We start from the raw sequence: 15,135 nt of genomic DNA on the forward strand, positions 1-15,135 counted from the left end.
TTATAATACTACATTACTACATATGTAACGACACAATGTGCATCATTGCGCCAAGTGATTGATAGTCCGTCAACACTTACGAAGTATTCCATCTAATTATAGCTTAAGTTAAAAAAAATATACATAAAAGAAATTCATTTGGATGTATTAAGTTTACAAAAATGTTCCAAGCACGAACATAAATCTTCACAAAAAGCATTTTTATTTCTAGTTTCTCTTTGTAAGCTAAAATATTATGATTTAGCATTCATTTACAGTGTTATTATTACTTAATGATTTTGATTATAAAACCTCAGTATTTTTAATATTATTTTATTCAATATATACCTGTATATTATAACAAGTTTTATACATATCAATAGTTATTATATACATATCGTACCTAAATCAAATAAACATAGTTCAGAAATATAAATAGTTATATTAATAGTTATACAAATAACAATAAAGTACTTAATTTAATAAAAATTAGTGGTAATGAATTTGTAGTTTTTAATATTATTTATAAATTAAGGGTTTACCGTATTGGTTTTATATTCTGAGTGGAACGATGAATGTATTGATTTTATAATAATGCGTGTTTTTTTTTAATTTTTAATTTAATTTTTGTGTCTGTGTACACGATAAGTAGTCGAAATAATGCTTCAATTTTCAACTTCAGTATCTGGTTCGATAGGAAAGTGAATATTGTTGGTGCATTGGGAGGTCAAAATCTAAAATTCCTTATAGTTTTCAAAACCGACGGGAAAACAACATAAAAATTAAGGAAAAACAGGATTTTTTACGCAAAATCGGTTTTCCACAAAATTGGTTTTTGGTGTAACTCTAAAACAAATGAATGTACACACATAAAATTTTCACTGATTAATTATATTTGCATTTTCTATACACGATTAAATTTTTAAAATATTTTGATTTGTTTTGAACTGTTTATGAACATTTTCTGTTTCCAATTTTATCAGTCTTTTTTCCTAAAACTTTATTTGTTGGGTAAAAAAGCTTGAAAATGTAATACAAGGCTCCTACTATATTGTTACAATGACATTGGTAAAAAAATCCTTAGTCGCAGTTTTTATTTATAAGCATTTAAAGTTAAAATCTTGACAAAATACAGAAAAATCACGAAAATTAGCATATTATTTCAAGTTGAAAATTCATAAAAATTTTTCTTTTTAAATCTAAGATTTGAAAATGTAATACAAGATTCCTTATAAGTTTGTCTACCTTTATCAAAAACAAAAATGTCTACAAGCAAATCAAATTAAATTGTTATGAGCGTTTGAAATTCATATTTTTACAATATTTGATATTCACTCGATTTCTCATGTAACGATTTTCTTATTTTGTTGTAATTAAAAAACGAATGACTGTAGATACTTGAAAATTTCACTGAATGTTTATATTAGCATTTCCTATACACCATACAATTTTGAAAATATTTTGACTCTTTTTGAGCTGTTTACGGACATTTTCAGTTTTCAATTTTTTTAGTTTTTTTTTCTATAAATATCAATAAAATTTTATTTGTTGGGTAAAGAAGCGTGAAAATTTAATGCAAGGCTCCTGATATATTGTTACAATAGCAGTTGAAAAATATTAAAAATATATAGGCACAATTTTTTTTTTTATAAGCATTTAAAGTTTGAATTTTGACAACATTTATCAAGTTTAAAATGTAATAATTATTTTGTAGTTAAAAATGAATAAAATGTTCAACTTTTATAGCTAAAGATTGAAAATTTAAAACAAGGTTCCACGTAAATAGGTAAATATATAAATTATTTTATTCATAATAATATCATCTATTATACTTATAGTAATATCATAGGGTGACTGACCGTTTTCACTCAGAATCGTTTTTCTTATAGGTACAATGATAGAATATCATTGAATTCAAATTTAACACTATCCATTACAGTGACCCACTTGTAACCTACTGTACAGCAGAGCGACATTCACTTAACCACTTTTTTATATTTTAACATCCATAATCTTAAAAAGTATTAAAATAATTAAACATAAATATGTATATACTTTTTTATAAAATACAATTAATACCGTTTATAAGCTATACTAAAAAAAGAGGGAAGAAAGTTAATAGCCACTTGAAATAAACAATCTCTTTGATGTTTACTAGGCAGGCGCCATTAAAATCAAACATTTAAAAGTAATATATAATATAGGTAGGTATATATTTTTAATTGGTATAGTTAGTTTCTTGTATTTATATACATAAACAAACTCTACTTTTACTCAAATAGATAGGTATAACGATATACCTAGGTACTCATTAAATGGTTAAACATCTTGGAAGGATTTTTCAACGATAATATTATAATTTCAGACGCTTGGTGAAGATTTTTTTTTTAATTTAGTCCTTATTAATAGAAAATAGTTTTCCGTTTTACCTGGCTATGTAGTATAATTTAATATTGAAACATATATTGTTAAAATTGTAATAGGTATTGTATACATTTATCGCAATATTCAGTGTAATCCAGTTAGTATATTACTATTCTTACTAAATTAATATTCATTCTTCGTATAGTCGTATCTGTAAGAGGTAAAAAGCAGTTAGAGAGTGTCCAAACAGGTTCTTACTATTATTGTGTTACAAAATGTTATATTCACAGAAAACCTTCTTTTACATATTATTATCTTCCTATTTTGGAATGTTTTTTATTTAGTACCAACTGTCATATTTATAACTTGACGACTGGCATTATAGATTGTAGTTTTCTTTCAAGTATATTAGGATTTAGCACAAAGCATTGCATTATACATGATATATTATTATAAACAAAAATGTTCATCAAATTGAATAAGAAAAATTGTCATACTTAAATACTTTATTTGAAATAGGTAACATTAGACAGTAAACTTATTTTGTTATTTGTATGTCGTTTTTACTGTTGTTACTCCATAGCACATTTAATTTGGTTTTAAGTACATTTGGTATTTTATTGCTTTGGAATGTTTATATTATACAAACGAATTGTCTTATTTAGTTTGCGTTGTCTTTAAGTTTAATGCCAATCATATTAAATAAATTACACTGTGAGGTGGAAAAAAATCGAATATACATATAAACAAATAAAAAGACAACTCATCCGGCCCGCGATGAGAGACGCTAAAAATACCTATTTTGAATGCATTTCATCAACGGTGGTCCCGCGGTATAGTCGTATTATTAAAAAACACTTCGAACCGTTTCTCTAAATGATATTCAACACCTGGGTATAACTACGTTCGTGGGTCATCCATCAATGACGACTGTCACGTCCCCACACCCCCACCACAATGATAAAATTGTTAAAGGAACAAAAACCGGTAATCCGGCGAGCGGTAGTACGCGGCTACCTACACCTCACATATAAATATAAACATAATATTATGTATTATGTATACTTTAAATGTGTGTATTATAATATGCGTAAATTGTCATCTGTTTTTTTCCCTCGTGCGATGTCACACGAATCCTAATTAATAGGAACACCGGACAATCCGCGATGTCAAATCGATGAAAATAAATTATTGTCCGAGTGCAACGTTGTCCCCATCGCTGGTCTGGCGGGTGCCACCGGATTTATTTTTTCTCTCCTAAAATTTACGAGCGGACGTTTATTCGGCGGGGCGGGCGGCGCGTAATATCTTCGCGATGGAAACCGGTAAACGGCTCTCCAGGGACAATTTCCTGCCCAGGGTAGATTGTTGACCTACACGTACGCGTGTACGTATGTGAGTTTGCTGTGCAGTATATAATCCCTTGGAGAAATCTTATCCTCGACAAGAACGGTCAGAACAACATTATCGCGGTTTTCGCGATAAATCGCATTTCTCTCATTTCTCCAGTTCCATTTTCCTCTCTTCCTTCGTCTTTGGCTTTCTTTTTTTTTATTATTAGTTCTGACAAAGTGACCGTATATAATATCAATAAGTTTATTGTCGAGCACAACGAGATCGACGAGGGAATACGCGATAAAACTTTATAATAGTTCATTAGTGCTATACCGATCGGGAGCATGTGAATTGTTGACGAAGCCCCGGCGGACCAGTTTCTGGGGCCATTGTATTATGGTGTTGAGTGATCAGATGGTTAAGAAAATTATGTACTTCTCGTATTATACACTTGGAATGACGTCTATAACGATAATATTGTTATTAAAAAATATATTCTGTAATAATGAAAATAGGTATAATAAGTACATCAAAAAGTGATATCTGTATTATATATTTTTTAAATTAGAAATGTATTATATAAAACCTATAATGTATAATGTGTTTCAACAATTTACTATTAATTTAATTTCGGAAAAAATAATTTCTTAAATATTTTTAGTTAATAAAATATAATAAAATTGTATTCGTTAAAAAAATATAGTGGTAAATAATTGAGTTTAAATAATGTACACTTTTATTAATACTATTTTAATGTGATATTATTATATTGTCGTTTCCTAAATCTTTCTTATATGAGCTTAATCAGACACTTTATCGTTAATCCTAATAGATTTTGGAAATTAAAAAAAATATATATTTTTATACATATTAAATTGCCGTACTTTAAGCGACTATTTCTAAGCATTAGAAAAAATAATATAGGTATTTTTAAAAAAAATATTCAAATATTTTTAATTTTTAATTTTATTCAATAATCCCATATCAATAATTTTTATTTTTATTTAGTTCCCAACTACTTTTTTATAATAAACATACAAATATTCTTTTCCCATACTCGTTATATCAATGTGGTTCATTTATCAAAATAAATTTCTATTTATAAAATATATATCGACAAAATACGATTCCAACAAAATGCGTTTCCTATAAAATATCTTTCCAGACAAATACGATTCCCAGCATATTTTTTCCAACTTTATGCGTGCCCCCTTTATATTTAGATAACGGTGCTTATGAGTTATGAATGTTTAAATATATGAATAATTAAATATTTTGGTTTTCTCTAAAAACGTACATCATATTTATAGTATTATTATTTATTTAATGGTAAATAAATTGTTGAGCATCGTATTATCTTGCCAAAAATTATACTATTATATTTAAATATATAATATAATATTTCTTTGCAAAATGTAGAAAAATGCTGTATGTACCTACCTACTAATAGTTATTATAATATAATAATATACTATACTATACTATACTATACTATACTATACTATACTATGTACCTATGCAACTATGCATAATTTATTTAATTTTACTAAGACTGTATATGAAAATTATGACTTTTCAGCACATACCTATATACTAGAACAATAAATTATAAAAACTAAATATTATTGAATGTTAAAAAAAAATTAAATTTACGATAAAACGATTACTTATATTATTATTAATACTTTACAGATACTTAAAAACATGTGTCCGCGGTCTATAGGTTTAATATGTAAATGCAATCCTTTTATTTACCTCCCCTTCTGTTTAAACTGTCAAAACCCGGAAATACGCTCTTATACTGGACGTGGGGCATCCCCTTGCATATGTGTGGGGGGGCGCATATAATATTCAGAATCGAGAAAAAATTACTAAAATGGTGTAAAGCAGCACGTGTTCCGATTTTGCGGTCCGATAAGTCTAATATAAATCGGCTTTTTTTCATTTTCCCCCCAGACGTAAATATTAAAATACGGCTGGAATGGGGGGAGGATAGGGGGATAAATTTCGCTTTCATAAACGCGCTTAGGTCACCATCCCCCCTCTGTCTGTAGTATACCTGGGTACCAACTACCATTGTGTCGCTCGGGTCCGACTTAGTGTCATTCACAGGAGCAGGCCTCGATCACCGGCAGATGTTCTCGTTTTGTTCGACCAGCAATAGTCGGTGATTGGCTGATTTCAAAAGTACTGTTTGTTTATAATAAAATCGTTAATGTTGTTTTGGAAGTTATTTGTAGAAAAAAAATAAACGTTCATTATTTTGATCCATATTACATCCGTTTTGCATCTGTATTAACAAATACGTATACGTCTATCCCTAGTTCTGTGCAATCCTTTCGTCAATTTGTTTAAAGTGTACTGAAATGTTTTCTATTTGTTGGCACCTACACTTAAATTGTTACTCTTAACGTTATCTGTTTTAAAAACTTTATGCAAACGTTATATTTATATACTTATACATTAATAAATGTATAATATAGATAGTAATACCATATTATATATTACCTACTGAAATATTGACAATAAATATTTATAAATAATATGTAGTTATATAAAATAATTATTTTTCATGATTAACACACTTGTGTCTTGTATCATTCATTACCTACATAATAAATGAATATTATAAAATCATAATCTGCACAACGCTGTTCATTACAATAAATTATTATAACATATATTATATTATTAAATATTAAAATTAAGGTTTAAATTATAACTATCTAAAATCAAAATACAATAACAACAAGTTGTCATTATTAGTTTAATATTAATTTTATTTAAACGTCATTTTTTAATAAGTACCTAATTATTATTGAATAAATTACTTATAAGTAGATTTTCACAATAATTCAGCAATCAAGTATTACCAACATTTAAGTTTATATAATTTAGGGATTTAACAAAATTATGCGTAATCCACTTATTCTATAATATAATATATTATTTTATAATGTTAATAGTTATGTGGGATGATGTAGATACAAAATTAGATAATTTTTTTTTGGCTTTTATACTTTGCTATCACACATTTATGTATCAATATTTGCATATCTGCCAAACAACTTAAAATTTATTTATATTTAATAGATAGCAAACACGATAATATAATTATTTTAGGTGTAAAGATATTATCTTTTTATTAAACGCGAAATGTATCCTTATTTTATACTTTTGTGTTTACCACTTAACATTTTTCTATTAGATGATTAATAGATCATGAAATTCTATATTAATTATTTAATATTAAAATAATGTGTGGTAGGTATCTATAAGAAAAGATCGATTCTCACACATTTTGGGTCTTTGAAAATTAACAACAAATAATAATATATCATTAAATGGTACATTATGCATTTATTCAAATTTTTATTTTTGAAATTTTTAAGTATACTTATTAAATACCATATTTAAAAAATTTAGATTCTTTAGAACATTTAAGAGTATTTTTAAAAAGTAGTTTCTGAGTTAATAAGCATTATAATGTGGTATTATATAATTTATTCATGGTTTTACATGAAAACTAAACATATGTATTATTTATAGTCTAGTACTTAATATTACTCTGACGATTTTTATCAATTATAAATAAACTGTCAATTAATTAATTTTAATCACCAACATTTTCAAATCATCATAGCCTCAAACATATCTTCTAACCCTACTATCATGAACTATCTTTGGTACATAACGTTTAGAAAAAGTAAGAATAACTGAGACATTATTTTTTCAAATTTTAATTTGGTTGTTTAAACATTTTCAAAAAATGATCTATTCAATGTAAAAATGATGGTTTAATTAAAAATAAATTAATAAAAATTGTATATTTTCTATAATTTATATAAATATATTTAAGTGTTTGAAAATATAGTCCTAAGTAAATTTAAAAATTCCAAAACTTAGAATTTTAATAAATTCATTATTCAAGGATAAAAAGGAGTGGCGCATGCTTGGTGAAACACTCTGTATAGCTGTAGAAAACAATAGTGTTCTAAATCAAAAACCTTGATCCAATATATATTTCTTACAAAAAGCCCAATAGTAACCGACTGTTTTAACCCGACGGAAATGCGTGAGTCACCTCTCCCTTGTTTACACCGTATATTGGGGCGCTGGGGATTAAACGAGAGACTCAATTATGATCCGGACTCGCTCCCTTTCGACAACTCACACAACACACATAATATTATAATACATCGCGATTTCTTATTAGTATTATTACATATTGCTGTGCTCTGACAGCTCATGTGTTTATACCGAATATTACAGTTACTGCTTGACAAATCGCTTTTTGCAAGCGTGAAACGCAGCCCGACCAAAAGCTGATCTCTGTTGGCAGGTTTTCATTTTGTACCGATGCTATAAATGGTTTTTAAATTCCACGCACGGAGATTTCGTTCGCGGGAAGGTCAAATGCTGTATCCATTTAACCGTTCTTTTATACGCTTTAGCTGTATACCTATATATACATATATTACATATAGACGTAAATGAACTCGTGCCGAAAGGGTTCTTCTTATCACTTATATTATTATATACTTCGCGACTATACCTACTTTAACCAATAGAATACAAAAACGATTTTTTTTCCTATTAAGTGCCAAAACGAAAGCAGGCATTGATATTCTATGGGAGACGACAATAATAATAATATAGGTACCTACTTGGAGTTTGGACACAATGATTTATTGACGTAGGGTAAAATTTGTATCGAGGGGTATCAATGCGGCGTTCTATATATACGACGTAAATGGTACAATGCATATTATACATTTATACATAATGCATATTCTATATGAATACGTCGTGTTGTATAATAATGACGCTTCAAAATTGACGATAGACGGATTTTCTACGTTGGACCACAGCTATAAAACTTATGCAATTCATACGATCACATACTCTTTTATCCGAATCATTATTTTTCAAATAAAACTATACAGTTAAGAATGCCATTTAAAAAATAGTGTTTGTTTAACCTATATCAGTGTATTTATACCAGCTATAGTGCTATTATAAATTATAATATAACTATCGATTAAGACGTATAGGTATAAGAAAAATACAAATATGATACAATTAATTTTAGATTTTGAACGGAAATGTGTTTTGGTTTTACAACAAAGTCTGTCATCACCTTTTAGAACAGTAAAAATGATTAGATTTTCAACATTGAGTGTGGCTTCTAATGGATCTAGTTAGTAGTTTGAGCGGTCAAAAAATAAAAATGTCGAGTACATTGCTTAATAATTAGGAAAAACAAAAAAAAAATAGGAAAAAATGGGATACAAATCTTAATGCAAAACAATTATTAAACAAAATCGATTTTCTTATTTTGTTGTAATAATTCTAAAAAAATAAATGTAATTACTTAGCATTAGTAAGATATTAGAAATCTTTATAAATTAAAAATATAATAAATGCAAAGTTTTTGGAAAAAAATAAATAATAATTCAACCAACGGTTCTATTAATTGTAATAAATAAATTATGATAATAGCATCATAACAATTTAATAATATACTTAGTATAATGTAGGCAGGCACATTGTCTTCGCTTAGAAATGTTTTTTGTGTGCAATAATTTATCATTAAACTCAAATTTAACACTTTGATTACAGTAACTTACTTTTATTAGTTGTTCGATGACTAGGTGCGACACCTACCGTACATGTAACAGAGCGGTTACCTAATTTTCCCTTTTTCATTTTTATATTTGTACAAAAGCAATTTAATATTCCGCAATACTCTAGTTTATTAGCATTTTTATTAAATACATATAAAAAATATTTTGTGATTTTGTACTTCAAAACACGAATCACTTAAAATAAATTTGAATAAAATATACGCGTATATTATTATTTATTATTATTATGAGAGAAGGGATATGTATTCCATTAAGTATAAATTAATTGCGGCGTAGATATTTTTTAGTAAAACAGTCTACTCCATTTTATTTTATTCGATGAATAAGGATGACTGGATAAAGAATCTTAAATTAATAACTTTACTGTCTTTACTTGACATTCAATAGAATCTTCAAGTTTTTTAAAAGTTTGGTACTCAATAAGTATTTTAGTACTAATGAACTTTTAAACTCTGACGCGCATTTATTTAAAATTTGTTTGCTTAAAATTAATTCTAAATAAATTAATTTTCATAATTAAAAAACCATCATTTAAAATTTATAACTTATACACAGGTTTAGTTTATTATAATAAAAAAAAAAAAAACAGTATTGTGATTTGATGGAGTTTTTATTCGAAACTATAGTGGATATCGGATTTCAATTTCTTTGGTAGATACTCAAAAAGTTTGTATATACTTTAAAATTACAAAAATAAAATTTTTACAGCGAACCCACTGAGAACGATCGTACTGAAAATAATGGGCAAATACTTGAATACTATCCCCCGTTTTAGGTTATTTAACGCGTATTCGTATATCAAAATCCAGTCAATTGTTTTTCAGATGCGGTTTCTGATTGCCATCCACTGTCGGTCATCCTTTATAATACGCACCCGTCCAATTTCGTTTATCACTGTCTCGTATACGGACGAAGAAAATATTATGTGTAAAACCGGTAGTGTATATATGTGTACAATGTACATATATATTATAACACATATTATGTATATATACACGGACAATAAATCGACAACTTATTAATGAGTGCGCCCTCATGTATGTGATAGTTTGTCTGCGTCGCCGTGCGCCGGCATTCCAGCGTGGGTTATATTATTATAATATAGGCTCGTTTGAAAATGCAGATTAAGTTGGACAGCGCGACAGGATAATATACGTTTATTATTATTATTAATTTATTTTTCTCGTAGGGTCTGTGGCGGCTATGGCCGGGGGAGGGGGCATCGATTTACGGAAACTCATGTCCGGAGAAGAGTTTAAGGCTGTGTTGCGTAAATTCTATTTTACGGTTTTATTCAACTCGAATGCGACAAGAGATTGTATACATATGATATTTGTTATGGATAGTGAAACTAGCGTCGGGCGAGGGCCTATTTCAATAATAAAATATGTCCGTAGTCCGTAGATATGTAATAATTGTCGTCACACGCAACTTATTTTCTTTTTTAACGGAATTTACTTAATATTATGCGCATATTATCATCATTCATAGTTAGACTTAAGCAATGAACACGGGATGTGTCTTATAATACATTATTATAAGTTATAAGTCTATGATCGATTCACCATGGTACCAAAATACTAAGAAGTATTATCTATATGAAGTCAAATGTAAGTTAGATGTCGATTAATAACACTTATTCAAACGAATATAGTAGGTATCAAACGTCTCTTTCTCTCTATCTATCACTCAATTTCCCATCTCCGTGAAATTTACAAGCAATTTATTCGGTATTCCACCAACTGTAATATGTTATATTTTTTAAACTAAAAATCACGTACAAAGTGTTGAAATATAAATAAAATAAACAATACTCATAATTAAAATTTTTAATTATAATTTTAAAGTTCAACAACAATATATTATTTATAAAATTAAAATATTTATACTATAGGTACTAAAATCTAAAAAGTTGTGTCACTTTTTTAATTTATTTTGTATTACCTACCTACCATTAAATCTCAAGAGTAACATTACAAGTCATAATAAATTAACTTAGAATAATTAATATTGTGTACAAATACGCTATTTTTAAAACGTTTTAATTAAGAAAAAATATATTGTATGGGTAAATTCAATATACGAGTAGTACCTACTGTAATTGTAGTATGTTCTAACATCGTACGTACAGTGATATTCAAAAATATTAATGGTTAATAATAATAAGGAAGTTAATCAATATAAATGTTCATTATTATTATTTAATGCTTATAAAAATATTTATGTTCTTGAGTATCCATTTTTCAATCAATTACATTTTTAAATTCTTGAAAATGTATACCTATATATATATAAATATGCGTGTACGCACAGTACAAAACAGAATAATAAAATATGATATACATGTACATTGTACACAAACCAACTTGAATATTTTAAATCGTTTTAACAATCAGATGGTCCGTATGCACTTAAAATACCAATATTTGTGCCATTCGTTTTTCCACTTCACGGCTGTGTCCCTAAAATACTTATACACGGATTATAGGTATATAATATAATATTATATATTGTATAACAATTTAAAAAGTAATAATTTATGAAATTTAACGTTTTCGATAATAATTCAATTTACATATTTCATTATTGTTCCCGACTACACTCGCCGGCGTTAAAATAAAAATAAACCTGACACGATTTATTCGTTTTTACACTTTACACCGCATGCGCATAGCACTAATGTTATGTGGACAACGTATAATATGCTTACATTATGTGAACGTTAATTTCGTTTGTTGGGAACCTCGTGTCCAAACTATATACCTTTTTGCCGTATATGTGTTTCAGGGGCTCGCACGAAAGTGTACATATCCCTATATTCTCAAAGAGCCTTTGCGGGTTAAAAGAGCCAGTAGGATTTAGCTGATTTATGTAAGTTGCCCGCAGCCAAACGCTCCGTTATTTACGCACTAGCAACGGCCACGTATACCTATGTCCTATATACCTACCTATACCCCAGCGGGTGCTATAATATAGTTTTCATTAAATCTTTCCGAAAGGTCGAAAAGTGATGCGATTTTTCACTAGCTTTACTACCAGCCTTACGGTTAAAATTGCCAGATTACATGTGCGTGTTCGCCGCCAATGTCAGGCGTTGTAATAATAATACAATTATGCACACGGTAATATTTTGCTAATGTTCGAAGACGCAATTAGGCTGTTAGGAACAGTGCCTATACGTCGTCGCCACGTGCGCCGGTTACACCACAGCTGCACTTAAATTCGGAGCCATATTTTCGCGGTTTATAGTTAAATTATGTTTTCCAGTAATCGGTCTCGACGGTAATAATAAGGATAATAAGGATAATAATAATAATAATAACAATAATAATAATAATAATAATAATGATAATACGAGGGTCGTTGGTTATATTTTAACCACAGCGGCCGCGGCGGTGGACCGTCCCACACATAATATATAGTCGTCTTCATCGCCACGCAGCGGCAGTAGGTGTCTGTCGGTCCGCGCCTTTAGGGGGCTATATTAATTTCTACCAAGTTATTAGACAACCATATTAAAAAACAAAAAATCCCCCGACCCTAAGTCTATTAACAATAAATTAGACGAGCTTCCCGTAATTCTATACCCGCGTGGTACGCTCGTATATATACAGTGTGACACACTAGACGTTTTTTTTTATTTTTGTTTCAATTAAATTTAGTCTTTATTTTTCGTATATATTCAACTTGCAAAAGCCAAAGACGACAAATCCTACGTAACTAGTTCGAATTCATTATTATATCAAATATTATGTTAGTTTAAAAAAAATAAAGTAATATAATATAATGCATTATAATGTATTTTTAAAGCTTATTTGATTTATAGAATACCAAGAATATACGTGCTATAATTTATGCATTGATTTTTGGATTATTTTTTATACCTTTTATTCCTACGCCTGTATAATATAGGTATCAATCTATATATTAATTATAAACCTAGTAATTTTTAATAAATATTCTACAAATATCGCATATAATTTGAGTGAAAATGAAACTGAAAAAATACTTGAGTAGTCGAGTATATAGGTATGTACAATGTATATAGAATATATTGTATTTAAAGGTAGGTACTTATCGTTATAAAAAAATATACATGAATGTAATATAAACATATATTATAGTATAATAACATGCTATCGTTTTTAGATTTTTATGGCATATGAAACCTATTTTTGTCGATAGTGATTACCCTAAATATATTTAAATCAATTCACTGCGAATAATAGAATAACCCGTTATAATATACTTATGCTGCAGGATGGAGAGATGAGATGGCATGCTGCAGGAAGGTCCAATAAATATATTTTGTAATGTTTTCGGAGTAGGGATTAAGGGCGGCATACAACGTGCAATCGGTAAATTTCATTAAAAAACAAACGCGAGCGTAAATTATTGGATTCGAACGACCCCTACACACTCGGCTTAACCCGATTTAAGACTAATTGGATAACATTACCGGTTGGAAAATAATAATCGATTTCTATCCGTTTAAAAACTTTTCGAGCAGTTTGCCGCAAAAACGAGGATTTATTGGGTCGAACAGACTTGCGACTACCGCGCCATTATGTATTAGATAGTTACCCACAAATCGTTTATATAGTAGGTACCTATATCTAACCGGTAAACAAAAATGTGTTTCGTGATCAGTATCCTAAAGAGAAACGGACAAAATTCTGGTAGAGGTACTTCTTAATTATTGAAACGCACTGAACGAATCTTTTTTTTCTTTTTTTTTTTAAATGGAATCTCATTAACACTTCATTCTACTATGACCCCCGGCGAAAAGTGGCCATCGGTAGCACGGCAGCACGCGGTCATTGATTGTTGTTGTTCATTCTAATAATTATCGAACCAATAAAATATTTTATTTATCATCTATAAAATATCTCCGGGCGTTTGATATCGGTCCGACGCGTATAATAGATATAGTGGAAAAGTTAGTTGGAGAAAACGTGAATACTCAATAATCGTTTATGATTGATTGTCGTTTTTAATATTAACGATCTCGAAACATGTAATTTACGTAATCATATTTGACACGAAAATAAACTAACGGTAACGAAACAATACAGCTCTGACGTGCAGGCAAACGTGTAATAATATACTAATAATCTTTTTTTTAAGTCAGATAAATAATAATAACCAGAAAAACGTATACATACGCATCCATAACTATATTATTCATTATAATGTATGCATATTTTATTTTCTATATGATGCGTAGGCCCTCGAGCTACGCGGAAACACTCCAACACTAAATGCAAAACTTCAAAATGTCTTTCGAAACCTCCCCGACAAATTGTGTAACATCGCTTTGGGCGATAATGATGCAAATGTGCAGTAACGTCGCTTATTTTTATTTTTCGCCTTCAAAGTATTAATTGCGCGCACGTTCGTCTATCCAAAGGGATGAACGGATTTATTAAAAAGTCTTAAAGGGGGTCGTATACACTTGTACCCGATCGCTTTCACCTTTTAGTTGTGTTTGCTTTGCTACTGAACCTTTTGAACTGTAAACTAATTTTGCTGTCTATATATTTTCAGTCTTGTCTCCGCGTCGTGTAGTCACAGACATCGTCGTATGCCTCTGCAACCGACAGAAACGATTCTTTTAAAATATAATTCTTAGAAAAAGATTATTGTATTTTTTTTTCTAAATGAAAATATACCAGATATAGGTATTTCAAAAAAAGGCGGGTAAGTCGTGGATGTCGCTCTGCTGTACAGTAGGTTACAAGTGGGTTACTGTAATGGATGGAATTAAATTTGAATCCAATGATATTATATCATTGTATACGAAAAACGA

General features: G+C 28.8%; 1 protein-coding gene across 1 annotated transcript in view; it reads left to right on the forward strand.

Annotated features, from left to right (window-relative positions):
- LOC100569347 (netrin-B) overlaps window positions 1–2,799 on the forward strand; it is a 52,349-nt gene extending 49,550 nt beyond the window's left edge. Inside the window, exon 4 of the mRNA XM_008184779.2 lies at window positions 2,691–2,799. Coding sequence (XP_008183001.1) covers window positions 2,691–2,799 — 109 coding nt within the window. The remainder of the gene's footprint in view (window positions 1–2,690) is intronic.
- Window positions 2,800–15,135: the final 12,336 nt, after the last annotated feature.

This window comes from Acyrthosiphon pisum, chromosome A1, assembly GCF_005508785.2.
Source record: "Acyrthosiphon pisum isolate AL4f chromosome A1, pea_aphid_22Mar2018_4r6ur, whole genome shotgun sequence".
Taxonomy (NCBI): Eukaryota; Metazoa; Arthropoda; class Insecta; order Hemiptera; family Aphididae; genus Acyrthosiphon; species Acyrthosiphon pisum.